Here is a 16964-nt window from a genome sequence, read left to right on the forward strand (position 1 = left end):
GGTACTGAGTTGATGAGCTAGGCCAGATTATGGTGAGCTGACGTTGTTCAAGGCTTATTTATCCCCTAGCGAACATGGATGGTTTCCTGTGGGGGTCTCACTGATTTGGAGAGGGACTGGACGAGTATGGATATGATCATATCCGTATAGATGATTGTGATGGTGGGGGTAGTGAGATTGGATATGATTAAAAAATTACCAGGGAGGGATTTCGATTTCTAGAAAGCCTAGACTAAAATTTTGAATACTAAACGCAGTATCTTGTCCTTAGTGATGATCTCTCTTCTGGTATAGTAGAAGTTAAAAGGTACCATGGTTAGCAGGTAATAGAAAAAATAACCTCCTAAGTCTTAGGTCACAAAAATAAATAGTCTAAGAGCTATAGCTTAAAGAGCATAAAGTAGTCTACTAATTTTGTCTCTTCGGTATATAGTGGCTAATTTTTCTGACACCCTGAGGCATAGTAAAGGAAGGTAGCACGAGTGGTGGATTCAGCGGAAGGGAGGGGCCGAGCGGGCAACGGCAACAACAACAGCAACAAGAGCGAGAGGGGGCCAGAGAGGTACAGGCTTCAATTGTACAAAACACTTCCTGGTTTTCCTCTTTTCAATCTTTCCAAAACATTGACTTCAATTCCTTTTCATCTTCATCGACTACTACCATCTCTCATCCTGGATACTATCTCTAAGATGACAAGACAGGCCACCCGGTTTACACCCGAGGTGCTGCTTTCGGCCCCGCGCCGTTCTACAGGCGTCCCCAACTCCACTGGCGAGCTTGTTCTCTATACTGTAAGTCAATCTAGAGGGTATCTATCAGAGAAGTTGGCCTCGAAGCTTTAGGATACAAAAATAAATAGCCTAAAGTCTAGCCTAAGTAGCATAAACTGACATACTAATTTCGTCACCTATGCTAGATCTCCTCCTACTCATTCGAGAAACACTCTGGTTCGTCACAGATCCGCGTCCTCAACATTAAGGATGATTCTTCTCATGTCATCACTGAGTCCGCGCATGACAGCTCTCCCTTCTGGATTGGAGAGGAAGAAGTCGCCTTTATCAGGACAAACGACAATGGCATTTCCTCGCTTTACTATGCACACGTCCTGGAGAAGTTTGAACCGCGCATGATTCAGTATTTTGCTGGAGGCATTTCCAATCCCAAGACCAAGGTTCTTTCGGAGGGCAAGATCGCATTCGTTTGCTCCTCCTTGACTACCCCGAAAGGCGATATGTATTGGCAAGCGACTCAGCCTAAGACGCACACTTCAGCCAAGATCTATACCAGCCTCTTTGTTCGCCACTGGGATTCATGGAACACCGAAAACCAAAACTCACTCTGGTACGGTGTGCTCACCAAAAAGAACGGCAGATGGCTACTTGAGAATTCGAGCCTCACCAACCTCCTAGAAGGTACTAAGCTAAGCTCTCCAGTTCCTCCTTTTGGTGGTGCTGGAGACTTTGATATATGCGAGAATGGCATTGCTTTCGTTTCAAAAGACCCCGAGCTGAACCCAGCACGAAACACCAAGACCGATCTTTACTACGTGCCTATCAAGTCTTGGACAGAGAAGGCCCCTAAGCCCCAGATTGTTAAAACCGGACGACTGCGGGGATACAGCAGTGCGCCAACCTTTTCAAATGACGGAAAGAAGCTTGCGTTTACCAGAATGAAGAATCAGCAGTATGAATCCGACAAGACCAGACTCTTGATGATTCCTGATGTTACCGATTTGAGCAATGTTCAAGAGTTTTACCAGACAGATGATGACGAGGGTGGTTGGGATTTGAGACCTGACTGGATTGTTTGGAGAAAAGACGACAAGGAGCTATACGTCGCGGCTGAGAAGCATGGGCGATCAATGCTCTGGAAACTACCGGCTGACACACTTGAAGCTCGCAACCTTCCTGAACCCATCCACGAAGATGGGAGCGTCGTGGAAGCTCACACTCTAGCTGACAGTGACTCCCTTTTTATAACAACTCGTTCGCGTGTCGAGAACTCTAGCTACGGCATCCTGAACCCTGAGTCCAAATCGGTCAAGGTGATCTCAGCCAGCTCTAAGAATGGTAAAACCTTCGGTCTCTCCAAGTCACAGGCCACGGAGATCTGGTATCCTGGCTCTACTGGTTACGACAACCACGCCCTGGTCATGCTTCCTTCCAACTTTGACAAGTCCAAGAAGTATCCGTTGGCTTTCTTGATCCATGGCGGACCTCAGTCAGCTTGGACGGATGATTGGAGCACTCGCTGGAACCCTGCCATATTTGCTGAGCAGGGTTATGTAGCAGTTTGCCCTAATCCAACTGGAAGCACCGGATACGGGCAAGCTCACGTTGATGCTATTGCTAAGAACTGGGGAGGCGCTCCGTACGATGATCTGGTGAAGTGTTTTGAGTTCCTCGAGAAGCATGTCGATTATGTGGACACCGACCGCGCGGTTGCATTGGGAGCTTCGTATGGCGGATACATGATTAGTGAGTTTCGATGCTGCATTGTGAAACTGTATGGTATTCTAACAAGTGGGCAGATTGGATACAGGGACATGACCTAGGACGAAAGTTCAAGGCTTTGGTTTGTCATGATGGTGTTTTCTCGACTCAAAGTCAATGGTCTACTGAAGAGCTCTTCTTCCCTGAGCACGACTTTGGCGGAACACTCTGGGAGAATCGTGCTGGATATGAGAAGTGGGATCCATCTCGACACACTGGCAACTGGGCCACTCCTGAGCTGGTAAGTATAGCAGGAAGCCGATTGATTGAACACATTGTAACCGTACTGCAGGTCATTCACAACGAACTCGATTACCGACTGCCTATCTCAGAAGGATTGGCCATGTTCAACGTTTTACAGGCTCGCAAGGTGCCAAGCAAGTTTGTCATGTTCCCTGATGAGAACCACGTAAGTTCCACCTGTTTTGCAATTGACTGGACTATTTACTGATAGTCGATGCAGTGGGTTTTGAAGCCCGAGAATTCACTCGTTTGGCATCGAGAGGTTCTGGAGTGGATCAACAAGTACAGTGGTATTTCTGACGAGGGAAATCTAGATAAGAAGACCGGGGAGATGACCATATAGATACAAATGGCCATGGTCGGGGCATGAACTGGCATGAACTCTGAATGCATGAATATTTGGGGAGGTCGTACTATTATAACCAAGCGTACTTGTACAATGGGTTAGCAGATAGCGTTAACAGCAGGATAATAATGAATGGTCAGGGTATTAGATAAATTAGCCGCTGTAAGACTAAGAGACGAAATTAGTAGACTACTTTATACTCATAGTTCTAAGACTATTTATTTTTATAACCTAAGACTTGGGGGGTTTATTTTTTCTATAACTCACTAGAATAGTAGCATGTATAACTTTATGAAGATATAGTTTTGCTGAAAAAACTAACGAATAGTTGGGGCACTTTTCATCTATTGAACACTCTGACGTTAAGAGTATTGTCCGCTGTTAATGTCCCATCTTATGATCTGAGGTTAGGGAGAGTTACGTATCCCCAGGTTTTAAACAGGGACGATATATTTAATAATTAGATTTCTGCAACTATTTATCTTCTATTGATTCGTTATTCTATAGGTTGCCCTATTGGTACGGCGATATGCAACCGACATCGTGACTATGATCTGGGTTAGCTCATGTACGTTATATGTTGGGGGCGGGCTACTGGGTAGTAGAAAAGTTGGCCTCCTGGGGCTTAGGGTATAAAAATAAATAGCCTAAGAGCTATAGTCTTAAGAGTATAAGCTGACCTACTGATTTCGTCCCTTATGCTTCTAGCAGCCAATTCTTCTGACACCCTGAGGGCGAAACAACTTGCATCGTTGCTTGTTTATCCTTTTCGTAACCTGGTGGCTTTGTCGGGTAAGGAAGAAGAGAGTGCCTGCCATGGCCTTGTGGCCCTATGATATTGTTTTTTTCTACCAAAAGTCCACTGTTTTAGAGCATCTTATTTCTTCATGAAATGGTTGAAAGTCTTATCCTGCATAATAGGTTGCCCTATTATACACATTGGCTCTCAGTATTAGTTATATGCTGTAGTAAGTTCTATTGAGGTAGCAAGTCTCCACTCTTTTTCGTTAACGGGCTATTGTTTCGCAAGCTATTCTCAGATCTGCACTTCACCCAAACGGGCCCGGGCCAACTTCAAACAATTAAGAAGCTTCATCGCAAGCAGCTTTCATACGTTTCTTGAACAATTGCTAAGCGCATTGTTCGGATAATGCGCTGCGAGGTCCTCCTCCTCCAGGATACTCGATGACGGCCAAACCAAGCTCAGTTCAGCTACCACGACACCGAAACGAACGAATCCAATAGCTCCAAACAAGAAGATTTACAACATCGCAAGCTGAGCGACCAAACAGAAACGAACCAATTCATCTACAAAACCAGAGGGCTCATCAGATTTCATACAAACATGACGACGCCACCGTCTCTTTTTCACGCGCTCCTTCGCCCTTCTATCCTCCAAATCCTTCGCTCTACGGGCTACCATTCGACGCGCCCAGCCGTGCTTGACTCCCTGACTGACCTCGCGGCTCGATACCTGTCGCTACTTTGCCAGAGCACCGCCGACCATGCTGCTCACAACCAAGGCGACACCGCCGACTTCACTATAGCGGATATACGAATGGCGCTACAGGATGCTGGCGCCATAATGCCAGAGCGCGTTCCCACAGAGGAGATGTGGCGCGGTGAGGAGGATCTGCGGGGAGTAGAAGAGTTCATGGCATGGTTCGCTGGACAGCGCATGAAGGAGATGATGGAGGTTGGCAGCGGAGATGGTGAAACAGACGCCACAGATTATCTTAATGGTAAGTCCTGCAACGCTGTGCATCCAGCAATCGTACTAACAACAAGCCTTCACAGCTCTCAAGAAGAAGCACAGCAAAACTGGCGAGGACGCAAAGTACCACGGAACCATACTCGGCCGCGGACACGACACAGGCGAGATCCAAGTTGAAGGTGGCCCAGAGACTACAATCGCAGAATGGATTTTCAATCGCGCGTCACCACAGAGCAGCCCGACACCTAGTGAAGACCAACAGGAGGACAGAGACCAACCTCCACAGCAACAAGCACCTCAACAGAACGGCCACGCTAGCGACGATGAGTCAGGTCTCAGCTCCGTAGGCGACCGCATAGATCAGGACGACACGATGGACTTGTCTTAAGGGGAGACACCCAACTCTTTTCAGATCTAAAGGGCCGGACACAGCGGAACTATGGGACTTGGGGCGATAACAGTGACAATAGTGATTAGATCTTGATTTGTTTTGCATAGCGATGGCGTTCTTCAAGGTGGAAAGGAAGATTGAGCAAGGGGGGTAAAAAGAAGTATCTTGGCCTTCCTTGAGTATCAAGTTGAATTTTTAGTTCAAATAATAAAGAAGATAAAATCTGGCAGACTATGGGTTCGAACTGATTTACTGATAGCTACATAGGTTGACATTTATGCGTGTCTTCTCTGTCCTTTGTCTGGCTGTATACTGTCCATAGACCACCCCCTGGACCTTCGTGAGAGCCGCCGTGAGAGTCAGTGAAGACACTAGAATCGACGGTCTTTCCTTATCCTGTTAGCCTGTAACCAGTTTTTAAAAATAAAACAAGATCAAGATACCTAGTAGGATTGAAAACGATAAGATGCATGTCGTTGTGCTTCAAGGTATATTGAACCACATCAACTTGGTAATCCAAGGCATAGGGGATCGCCTAGTGGGTAGCAGAAAGAATGACCTCCTGAGTTTAGGTTACAAAAATAAATAGTCTAAGAGCTATAGTCTAAGGATCATAAAGTGGCCTACTAATTTTATCTCTTATGCTTCTAGTGGCTAATTTTTCTAATACCCTGAGGATCGCCTCTACATTCTGCCTGGAATAGGACTGAGAATCTGAAAGGCGATTCTGGGCTACTGTGAATTGGGATGGAGTATTACTTGAAATGATAAGTTAAGCTAGCCCGAGGGCCGAATGTCACCCTATACAACAGCGAGTTATTCAAATGCGGTTTACTCTATCACTTATTCCTTGAGACAATGTTCCACCTCGTTTTGACACAAGATTCCATAGGCATGTCATGGCCCTCTATGCTAATATACATGTTGTAATATCGTCAGGAGATGGTTCGTGATTTCCCAAGCGCCGTTATAATGCTCCCCTATTTTACTGTTTTACACTCTTTTTCAACAAATCGTACACTCCCATCTGTGCCGCCGCCTCTTTGAATAATTTTGACTTGTAAGCTTCATCACCCTCAGTAGGCCAGTACTGTCTCTGCAGGTATTCGAACAGAGCTTCAGCACGACGCTCGTTTTCGAGACTTGAGCCATTACCATCGGCCGAGGCGGCGAGACTTTGATCGAGATCGCGCTTGGCGTTCGTGAGACGACGTCGTTGAGTGGGAGAATCCCATGCTAACTTCGTAGTCTCCAGAACCATCTCGAGGACAAGCGTCTCGGGAGGAAGAAAGCGAAAACCCTCTCGAAGTGTCGTCAACGCAACGACAAGACCGACATTATCCTTGATACGACGGAATGTGTGTAGGATCTTGCGAGCAAGCTGACCGTCCATACCGCCAGGCAGAAAGATGTGCTGAAACTTGATTGTCTCGGCAAACATGGTTCGGGTTTGCTCGACCTGACCAGCGACAGGGCCGGCTGTGGTGTGCAGTCGGTTGACAGAAAGGGTCTTCCACAGTGCGCTAAACGTGAAAGGATCAGGCTCGACGCCCTTCTCCACCACGAGCGTCTGATATAGTTCCAACGCTTGTGGAAATTGTCCTGCTTGAATATATGATTCGAGAAGTTGGTTGATGACGAACGAGTCGGCCTTCATCTCTGCTTCACGAAAGGCGTCCCAGAGCATGAGGATGCGATCGTGCAAATCTCGTAGACGGTAGTTCTCTGCCAATAGTGAGAAGGTCTCTAGCGTCGCTCGCGGTAGAGCCTGAGGATTGACTTTGCGTGGGAGCTCATCCAGTAAATCTGTGGCTTTTTTCCTAGCCTTGACGAATTCAATCCGGGCGTCAATCATGCCCCAAGCCATCTTGTCCGCTTTCTCGAGGTCCTCGACACCTCCCGCGCGTTGCCATGCTGCAATAAGACCGTTCAGCTGAACAGGAGCTGGCTCGATGCCTTTCTGGCCCATGAACTCTACGACGCTGTGGGCTCCATTCAGGTCGCCCGCGCCAATCAATCTCTTCAGCCACTTTCCAAAGAAGAACTTGTTTCCCACAACTGAAGGCAGACGTTTTTGCTGCCTCAAGTCGATCTTGCCATCGCTCATCATGTCAACGAAAGCATATAGACCGTTCTCGGTCTGGTTCGTAGTCAGGAAGTAGGATATGACTTGGTCATAGTCGGTGAGCTCCATGCGTTCACCCAGAAGCTCGCGCAGCTGACGGTATGCTGCCCAAGCTTTCTCCTTGCCGTCTTTTGTACCAAGCTCAGACCACGTCCGGATGATAGGCATCAGAATTCGAGGATCAGATTGTTTTTGAATCAGCTTGCCAATGGCTCGCTGCGCCTGGTCTAAATCTCCCGTGCGACAGTACATTCTCACACCAAGCTCCCAGAACTCCTGAAATGTCTCGGCGTTTTCGTCACCCAACGTGCCCATGCATCGCTTCCAGTTCTCAATGGCCTTCGACTCCCACCCATCAACAAACACAGCCTCGATTGTCAAGAGCTGTTGATCAGGGCTCAGAGTAACTCTGGCCTCGCTCATGTCGCGAGCAAGAAGTGCGATATGTGAAAGACGATGGATGTTGACAGATTCATCTACTGAAAATATCTTCCATAGCAAATCCCAAACTTCGAGAGGAACATGACTCCAGCCATGAGCAAGAGAGAGTCTAGCCGAGTGATAGTTTTTGTACACGCCTTGTACTGTCTTGGTAGTAAGTTTGATACCTCTGCGATAATTCCTGGCGACTTGGGATAGAATAGTGTTGAGACGAGCGATCTTCCTCCGTTGGTTGTTCGTCCACGGCTTCTCTGGAATTTGAGGGAACGTTACTCGAGAACCAAGAGATCCAAGGCCGGGCAATCCTGGAAGTTCTGTATCCAGCTTCTCCAACAACTCCTTGGGTAAATCTGCACCAGTTTTGTCGATTTCTTTATCGATCGCAGCTGTATAGGCATCCAACTTTGCAATAATTCTTTCCAGATCATCTGCCGACTTCATTCTATGCCACTCGTTTCCAAGTTGGTCGACCACATCTTGGAAGGCCGCCTTTTCGTCTTTTCCGCCGATATCGTCCTTGATCTCCAAGAGAGCTTCCTTCAAGCCTGATGTATCCACTTCATTGAGTGAGTCGTCAAAAGCTTCCTCACCAAAAAGCTCTGTCCTCTTGTTGTCGTTTTGTTCAAAGAATCGCACGCTGAACGATTCTTTGTCATCCTTGGCTGGGTTTCGAAGAGATTTTATTCGGTCAATGTACTGTTTGAGTTCGAATTTGGTAGGTTTCCGTGTTGCATCATCATCGATGTACTGTTTCGCTGTGGATTTGGTACTATATGCTGCCGCTATTCGTTGTGTAGGTCGTTGTCGGATCGCCAGACGACAGGATCGGCATATTGTTTCATTGCTGGATCGTAGCTCTCGTAAAAGCGGTCGGCCCGCCATTCTCAATTTTCAATTCATAAGGCGCCAATGTGAAGTTGAAGTTTGGAGGGACTGGACGTCGAACCTTTTTCAGTGGTTATCGATAAGATGTGCCTGTAAATCTGCCACTTACAAAAGAATTCGGAGAGGTAGACCTCACCGCCTTCCCTTTATATACAGCAATAACTTTTCCGACGGCAGAAAATTAATTTTTGCCTGGACTTTGGCGGCGGGCTGGAAATATTGCGACTCCATATACCCAGCCGAACAGCAGCAAAATGTCGAATTCTACGCCAGAATTCCTCCGATTCTCAGGGCATCGGTCATTTACGCAGCGTTTGGTTCTGTCGACTCTCACCGGTCGACCGATTCATATCGCCAAGATCCGAAGCTCGTCACCTACGAATCCTGGTCTCGCTCCCCATGAGATTTCTTTCTTGCGCCTCCTCGAGGCTGTCACCAATGGCAGCTCAATGCAGATTTCGTACACCGGTACAACCATTACATATCACCCTGGCCTGATCACCGGAACTATCGCCGGTTTTGGTGCCTCTGATGGCGATGTCATTAACCACAACATATCTGTCAACAACACTCGCGGAATCACCTACTTCCTTATGCCTCTGTGCTTGCTGGCACCCTTCTCTAAAGCGCACATGAATGTTAGATTTACGGGACCTGGAGTCATCACATCATCTACCGAGACTGGCGACATCTCGGTCGATTCATTCCGAACAGCTATTCTTCCTCTTTTCGCCCTGTATGGAATCCCTCCCGCGCGTATAGAACTCAGGGTTCTTCAACGATCTTGCGCTGGACCTGGTGGAAAGGGCGGCGGTGGCTGCGTCGAGCTGCGATTCGCAAGCCAAGTGCGATTACCAAAGACTCTGCATCTCAACCGAAGCCCCGGCCGGATAAAGCGCATTCGCGGTGTCGCGTACTGCACTGGAGTGTCTGCTTCCAACAATGCCCGCATGATTCACTCAGCCCGCGAGGTCCTGAACCCCTTGGTACCTGACATCCATATCGCTGCGCAGTACGACCAGGCACCCCTGGTGCCTACAGGCGACAAGGCAGGAAGCAAGAGGCGCCTCGGAATTGGTTTTGGTCTGAGCTTGGTCGCCGAGTCAAGCGCTGTCGGTGTTCTCTACTCAGCAGATGTCGTTGTGCCGGCTCAGGGTGGTGTTGTCCCTGAGGACATTGGCAAGCAATGCGCCTACCAACTTCTCGAAACCATCTCACAAGGCGGTTGTGCTACCCAGGTTTCGGCAAAGACGATGCTCATCCTTATGGCTATGGGATCAGAGGATGTGGGCCGTCTTAGGATTGGTCGGGAGGTGCTTGGAAACGAGGAGATGGTTATTCTTGCGAGAGACCTGAGGACATTTGGCGCAAGCAGTTGGGGATTGAGGGATGTTGGAGACGATACAAATGACATTATTGTTTCAGTTAAGGGTACTGGCGTTGGCAATGTTGGAAGAAAGATAGCGTAAAAGTTTTAAGAGTAATAGATTTCTATTCAAGCTTCGCAAATCAACGATAATTACCTGTTCTCATCGGTCACGGCGCCGCTCTAGTGAATTGCAGAAAGAAAATCAGACTTCCCAAGTCTTGAGTAATAAACAACCCAAGAGTCTTGCCTACCTACCTAGGTAGTTACAAGGAAGTGATATACTAATGTCGTCTCTTATGCTTCCAACGTCTAATTTTCCTTGTACCTTATGGAGGCCCTCTAGTGGGTATTAGAAAAAATGACCTCCTAAGTCTTTAGGTTATAAAAATAATTAGTCTAAGAGCTAGAGTCTAAGAATCATAAAGTGGCCTACTAATTTTATCTCTTATGCTTCCAGCGGCCAATTTTTCTAATACCCTGAGGGCCCTCTTGTGTAAACGCCCTGATCGGCACGATACGTCTGTACAAAATCACATCCGTTTTGTGGGGCAAAAGTGACTTTGATACAACTGATGACCTCCGCAAGTACCCTCCGAAGGTCGGTTACAGCTGGTCACGTGACCATTTTCTCGATCTTGTCAATTGTCGCCGGACATATAGCCTGTCTTCCGTTGAGGACGAATGTACGGTCAATTATGTGCATTTTTGTATGCGGATATAAGTATCTTTGTCTTATAGCCGGGCGGAGAGCCCAGAAAGGGATCTCCGTTAGCTAGCTTTGAAAAGGGGCTAAGTCAGAGGCTGTGCCTTGAGGGCACAGATCTCGCTGACTCATCCGGCTAACCGGGTAAACTACGGATCGGGCAACTGATTTACTCGGTCAATTGATATGACGATGCCTTTATGCATCAGATGCTTGGTCTTTTATGTTAAAGGAAAGATAAGTGGGCCTCAGGGTATCAGAAAAACTAGCCGCTGGAAGCCTAAGAGATAAAATTAGTATACCACTTTATGCTCCTTAGACTATAGCTCTTAGACTATTTATTTTTATAACCTAAGACTTAGGAGGTTATTTTTTCTGCTACCCACTAGGCGGGTTGTATAGCCGGTATTGCTTTTGTATTGGTGTGAGAATAAGGTTACTCTAAGAGCCCTATTTTTCGTGACGAGGCTGCATCTATCGAGATCATATTAAACTTTGAGGAACACCCACATCAATTATTGTCTATCGTTTTGGGCTGCTCGCGCTGGCACATTAAGGGTGGCTCGCCTCCTTGCTTCGATAGAAGCCATGGTTGCCCCGTAGCCAATTGTGCGTAGCGAATATGCAGCTGTTCTTTCTATGTTCAACGCCGCATTATGAAGCGAGTGAAGAACATGATACTCGCCGATGACGGCATTCCCAGAACTCAACACATCGGACAGATTCGATCTAGTAGGTTCATCGACAGATTGCTCTCGAGCAGATGGCTCCGACTCTCCCGAAGTTGAGTTGCCCTCTTCAGTTGTGATGACACGATTCAGGGGCTGCAACTCAATACCATCCTCCTCGTCGACTGGTAACGCACCGGCCATATCCCTAGGCACCCCACGTTCTTCAGCGTCCAAGTCTTCTATTGTGGGAGTTGTTTCCTGGGCCACGTCGGGCACCATGGGCCTGAAGGTCTTGAGGATCACTCTGAGTCTCTCTCGCTCAGTATGCACCGTCAACATCAAACATTGAACGGCAAGTATCACCACATCTGCCAAAACATAGTAGAATCGAGAAGTTGGAGGCTTTTGACCTATAAAGTCAATGACGAGACCACCATGCATGTAGCCTCGGTGGAAGTCTGGCCCGACTGGTAGCGAAACCAAAACATGTAAAAGAATGCAGATGATATTTGGGATGAGAACCAGACAGACATGTATGGGACTCGCAGGCATTAGAAAAGGGAAAGATTCGTCCTTTGGCGTGAGATACAAGTACTGGCCAACAGACCTGAGGATGAACCGAAACATTGAGCATCTAGAGAGACACCACTTGTAAGCAAAACCCAAGAAGTATATGGTTGTGGTCAACAGGACAATCGGACGTACTCGATATAGTATAACGCACTCAACTCCGCAAAAACCAGGGTATCAAGATTCTTGAGTAAATGTGTGACAAACTCCAACTTTCTCGCTAAACCGGGATTGCGCTTCTTTCTATTCTTTTTCTTTTTGCGACGCTGAGACTGCGACTGAGCTCGAGCCCGAGTCGACCCTGACTGCTCGCGTGGTAGATCCCATGTAACGCGGCTGCCAGAAGAGGCGTTGGCGGGCTCGGCCGGAGAAGCGTCGTTCGGCGCCGTGGAGCTCGGCGAAGCATCGTCGCTCATTCTCGGATATCGTCATCTGTATCTGCAACACTGCATCTGTAGAGCTAGTTCTGCATGAGCAGGGTGACAGCTCAGGAGAAGCACGTGCGGATCATGGGCCTTTTCGCAAACGGTGTATGAGTGTAATAAAAGCCTGAACGAGTGATTGTGTATATATTGTTTATAACAAGATGGGTTCGATTGGCGCTATTTGAATTTGAAGCTTGGACTAACAAGACTCGAGTGAATGGAAGTGACCTGTTGAAGCATGCATGAGGCGACGTGAGCTGCCATGATAAGATTGCAGGGATTACATCTGTGACAGACAGGTAGTATATACCGGCAGCCGTGATCCAGCCCGGCCGGATAAAGAAAGGTCCGATCATGGCGGGCTAGTGGGTAGCAGAAAAAATAACCCCCTAAGTCTTAGGTTACAAAAATAAATAGTCTAAGAGCTATGGTCTAAAAAGCATAGAGTGGCCCACTAATTTTGTCTTTTATGCTTACGGCGGCCAATTTTTCTGATACCGTGAGGGCGGGACATGGAGGTTCAGCCTCAGAGACGGTACGTACCAGTACCCCGCCATCGGCGGGCTGGGCTTTGGTGGGCGATACAACACTGCAACGGCCCAAATAATTTCTGCCCGCCGTGAGTCAGACGAAGAACTAAAGGACAGGACAACAGCACAGAACCCACGACTTGGTTCGCATCTCTACAAGTCTGCAATCATGACGACCTCAAGCTCTGTTCCCTCCGGGGATCTCACCTCTCAGATTCTCCAGGCCCTATCGGAAAAGAGTCCCCTCCTCTCATCAGAGGCCTTTCCTACAATTGCCTTCCAAGACATCAAGGCTTCTCTCGACCGTCTGGCCTCCCGATCTATGATCACATATGAGACAATTGACCGAGAGGAGGCTATTCTCGAACCCGAAGCGGAGCAGATTGCTGAGCACGGCAGTCACGAGGCGCGTGTTTTCGAAGCGCTGCGAAATGCTGTGGAGGGGTTGTCGATCCAGGATTTGGAGAAGGCCATTGGTGACAAGACTGTGACCAAGGTTGGACAGGGAAAGGCATTCAAGGAGAAGTGGATTAAGAAGAGCAGTGATGGCAAGCTCGTCGCTACTGTACGTAATTCAGATCTTTATACTATCTTGTCTGTGGGCGATGGTTGAACTAACGGGATATCACAGGCCGAGTCGATCGAAGATGTCACCCGAGCCCAACTCCAAAAGATCAAGGAGACCCGAACCCACGAGCCCAAGATCCTGACCGACCTGCGAAAGCGAAAGTTGATCAAGATGCAAAAGGTCATCAGTTTCAAGATGGAAAAGGGACCCAAGTTTGCGCTGGAGATGACTAAGGAGGAAACCGACCTGACAGCCGACATGATTGCGTCTGGATCGTGGAAGACGGCCAACTTCAAGCCCTACAACTTCAAGGCCCTCGGTGCCGACCAAAACGCTGGTGCTCTACACCCTCTCAACAAGGTGCGACATGAGTTCCGATCCATTTTCTTCGAGATGGGTTTCGAGGAGATGCCTACCAACAAGTTCGTCGAGACTGGGTTCTGGAACTTCGATGCTCTGTTCGTGCCTCAACAGCACCCTGCCCGTGATCTCCAGGACACTTTCTACATCTCTGATCCTGCTGTCGGTGATGCGCCGCGGTCCGAGGAGGGACAGAACACAGAGGAGTACTGGGAGAACATCAAGCAGGTCCACCAAGACGGCAAGTTTGGATCAATTGGTTACAGGTACCCCTGGTCAGCGGAGGAGACCAAAAGACTGGTGCTCCGAACCCACACTACTGCGATTTCAACAGCCATGCTTTACAAGCTAGCGGCGCAAAAGGGACCTGACGGCCGCCCACCCCCTGCCCGATACTTCTCTATTGATCGGGTTTTCCGTAACGAGACAGTGGACGCTACCCATTTGGCTGAGTTCCACCAGGTCGAGGGTGTTATCGCTGACTACGACCTTACGCTGGGTGGACTGATGGAGTTCATGGAGGCCTTCTTCGCCAAGATGGGTATCACCAATCTCAAGTTCAAGCCCGCCTACAACCCTTACACCGAGCCCAGTATGGAAATCTTCAGCTACCACGAGGGCCTGGGCAAACTGGTTGAGATTGGAAACAGTGGCATGTTCCGACCTGAGATGTTGGAGCCCATGGGTCTACCCAAGGATATGCGAGTATTTGGTTGGGGTCTTTCACTGGAACGACCAACCATGATCAAGTACAAGATTTCCAACATCCGAGAGTTGTTGGGCCACAAGGTCGATCTCAACTTCATCGAGAGAAACCCTGCGGTGAGATTAGAGAAGGAGTAAGGAAAACTCCAAGTCATTGATGTACATGCAAGATAAGAAAAAAAAAGAGAGAGAGAGAGAGAGATACGAATGACGCATTTTGGGCTGATTAGAGGACGGCATCTAAGTTAGGGAGATAGGACCTGTGCAACCGACAGTGCAGTATCTATCATGACTAGACGAAATAAGATTAACAAAAAAAAAAAAAACAATGGGTTAGTTACCTAGTTTCAAGCATGAATGAGCCTCGATCTGAGTCCAAGCCTCGATCTGGTCTGGATCTGGAATCTGAGAATAGGGGTCCCCGGATGAGATGATGACTGATGAGGAGGGACCCTGACTAGAGACGGGAATCGAGGTCTAAGATGGAGTCATGTCGTCAGTGAAGTTTTGTTTCAGAGACGGCGCCCCACCAAAAGGGAAGTAACTTTGCGTTGAATTACGCACACGATTTGATAGTTTATGGACCCTGCATCATGACGGTTTAATTCGGCAGTTGTTTTTGATTTGGTGGACAGAGAGCTTGGTTCTTGTTGATCCGATTGATGATATTTGGAACTCGACACTTGAATGGAGCTCTCGAGGTTCTGGGCTTCCCCGCTTTCGGCACCCTCCTTTTGCTTCGGGTTCGGATCTGTAGCTCCACCAGAGTTGATCGGCCCCACGTCCCTTGAGCCCCGCCTCGCGTGTCATCAACATCGCATATCTCAGCCCATCGCATCGCATCCACTTCAGACCTCGTCATTAAGATCCAAGAACGGCTTTTGACGTGTGTATTCCTCATTGTCGTTGAAACTGTGGGTACGTACCCGTCAGATGTACTGTTTACAGATTTATCAGGCAAGAATACTGCAGTAAAGGCAATTGATCCTCTTGTCTCTTGTACAATGCAACGCTGTATGCATGTTGGCTATTTGTATCTGTCGGATGCAGTTTAAGGACAGCAACGCCCGTGGCGTCCTTCCCCGCGTAAAGTTACTGGTGTTTATTATTCCCCTGCCAAGTTACAAGGTGGTGTGACCTCTGTCACTTTTGCTTGGGCATTGACTTGACCCCTTCTCCGCAGAGATCAGCGTCTTGGTGCCGATTCAGAAGTCATGATGCTCACTAAACATCCTTCGCTTTATCCGTTACCGCCAGATACCGTCCCAGCGTCTGGCGATCGAAACGTCCTGACAAGCATCGCCCATCAGCCAAAAGGGATGGCAGTGACAGTAGACACTCGTCTGAGGCGAACGGGGGGGTACGCCACCTTTGTCATGGCCTGGGTAGCTAGAGCTCGAAAAAGAATGGCCAGCACGTTTGGTCTCAAAGCTTACTGAGTAATGTCTCTATTGGTCAGTCCACTGCTGTACTGTATGATGATGGCTGGCTGTCTTGACTTAACTTCCCGTGGCACGCGAGAACAGGCCCAGGCATGCGTAGAGTGTTGCACTCGCCCTTACCCTTTTGCTGCAAGAGTTGGAGCAAGGTCTAGGGATCGACAGAGCTGGTCTGTTCGGCTCTCTCCTCCTCTCTGTAGATATAAACTCACCTTGTCCCCCTCCTCTTGATCTCTTTATTCTCATCATCAAACCACATCAAACAATCCAACACTGTCTCCTACGAATCTATCCTACATCAAAGGATATCCACGATCATAAAGAACACTTAAATACACCTTTACTTCTCCAACAACAACCATAATGGATTCCGGTGCTCCCCAGACTGGTGCTGCTACTGGCAACGTCAGCGGTCGTCGCCGAGTACGTCTTCCCACATACCCACTCTCATCTGCACCTTTCCACTAACAACACTTCACCCACAGAGCTCAGGCTTCATGCCCGCCTTTGCCGGTCTCTCTGAGCAGAAGCGTGGTTCTCAGGACAGCGCTGCCCGCCGAGCGAGTATGTCAGACCAAGCGCCCAAGAGCGGCTTCTTTGGCCAGTTCTTCCACAAGTACGTCACGATTGTCACATTATCGTCCCTTGAAACCATACTGATCATGGCACTGCAGCAACTTCGGAAGAAACGCTCAAAAGTAATTGAAATCATTGACGAATAAATGAAAGGCATTGTCCTACTGTATAAATAGTATCATGACGGCGCATTGCAGGGTATGATGATGCCCTTTTATTGCAATTTGGTAATTTGGCCATGGACTTGACGCGAAAGCGAGCTTAGGTGTCAAACTGGAGTTAAATAGCAGAATAAATCGTGCAATGGAGTTAACCGCATTCCCAATCATGAATTTGTAACATATTGTGGAGCAACTATGAGGAACAGGAATACTACTAAGGTAGATAGTATTCAGCTTGTTGTGGGTAAGA

General features: G+C 48.1%; 7 protein-coding genes across 7 annotated transcripts; 5 read left to right on the forward strand and 2 right to left on the reverse strand.

Annotated features, from left to right (window-relative positions):
- Window positions 1-689: 689 nt before the first annotated feature.
- FPOAC1_001184 (uncharacterized protein) lies at window positions 690-3078 on the forward strand (the record flags this gene model as incomplete). Its single annotated transcript, XM_044845789.1, has 5 exons — window positions 690-791; window positions 917-2477; window positions 2531-2733; window positions 2785-2901; window positions 2956-3078. The coding sequence occupies 5 exons, from the start codon at window positions 690-692 to the stop codon at window positions 3076-3078; spliced, it is 2106 nt and encodes a 701-aa protein (XP_044711705.1).
- A 1348-nt stretch (window positions 3079-4426) lies between these two features.
- FPOAC1_001185 (uncharacterized protein) lies at window positions 4427-5183 on the forward strand (the record flags this gene model as incomplete). Its single annotated transcript, XM_044845790.1, has 2 exons — window positions 4427-4823; window positions 4879-5183. The coding sequence occupies 2 exons, from the start codon at window positions 4427-4429 to the stop codon at window positions 5181-5183; spliced, it is 702 nt and encodes a 233-aa protein (XP_044711706.1).
- Window positions 5184-6171: 988 nt separating this feature from the next.
- On the reverse strand, window positions 6172-8634 carry FPOAC1_001186 (uncharacterized protein; the record flags this gene model as incomplete). Its single annotated transcript, XM_044845791.1, has 1 exon — window positions 6172-8634. The coding sequence occupies one exon, from the start codon at window positions 8632-8634 to the stop codon at window positions 6172-6174; it is 2463 nt and encodes an 820-aa protein (XP_044711707.1).
- Window positions 8635-8891: 257 nt separating this feature from the next.
- FPOAC1_001187 (uncharacterized protein) lies at window positions 8892-10106 on the forward strand (the record flags this gene model as incomplete). The annotated part of the gene is made up of 1 exon (XM_044845792.1): window positions 8892-10106. One exon carries the CDS (start codon window positions 8892-8894, stop codon window positions 10104-10106), a length of 1215 nt encoding a protein of 404 aa, XP_044711708.1.
- Window positions 10107-11224: 1118 nt separating this feature from the next.
- FPOAC1_001188 (uncharacterized protein) lies at window positions 11225-12366 on the reverse strand (the record flags this gene model as incomplete). Its single annotated transcript, XM_044845793.1, has 2 exons — window positions 11225-12014; window positions 12086-12366. 2 exons carry the CDS (start codon window positions 12364-12366, stop codon window positions 11225-11227), a joined length of 1071 nt encoding a protein of 356 aa, XP_044711709.1.
- A 708-nt stretch (window positions 12367-13074) lies between these two features.
- FPOAC1_001189 (uncharacterized protein) lies at window positions 13075-14676 on the forward strand (the record flags this gene model as incomplete). The annotated part of the gene is made up of 2 exons (XM_044845794.1): window positions 13075-13470; window positions 13537-14676. 2 exons carry the CDS (start codon window positions 13075-13077, stop codon window positions 14674-14676), a joined length of 1536 nt encoding a protein of 511 aa, XP_044711710.1.
- A 1664-nt stretch (window positions 14677-16340) lies between these two features.
- FPOAC1_001190 (uncharacterized protein) lies at window positions 16341-16679 on the forward strand (the record flags this gene model as incomplete). Its single annotated transcript, XM_044845795.1, has 3 exons — window positions 16341-16400; window positions 16463-16593; window positions 16652-16679. The coding sequence occupies 3 exons, from the start codon at window positions 16341-16343 to the stop codon at window positions 16677-16679; spliced, it is 219 nt and encodes a 72-aa protein (XP_044711711.1).
- Between the last annotated feature and the right edge of the window lie 285 nt (window positions 16680-16964).

The sequence above is a fragment of the Fusarium poae genome, chromosome 1, assembly GCF_019609905.1.
Source record: "Fusarium poae strain DAOMC 252244 chromosome 1, whole genome shotgun sequence".
In the NCBI taxonomy this organism is placed as follows: domain Eukaryota; kingdom Fungi; phylum Ascomycota; class Sordariomycetes; order Hypocreales; family Nectriaceae; genus Fusarium; species Fusarium poae.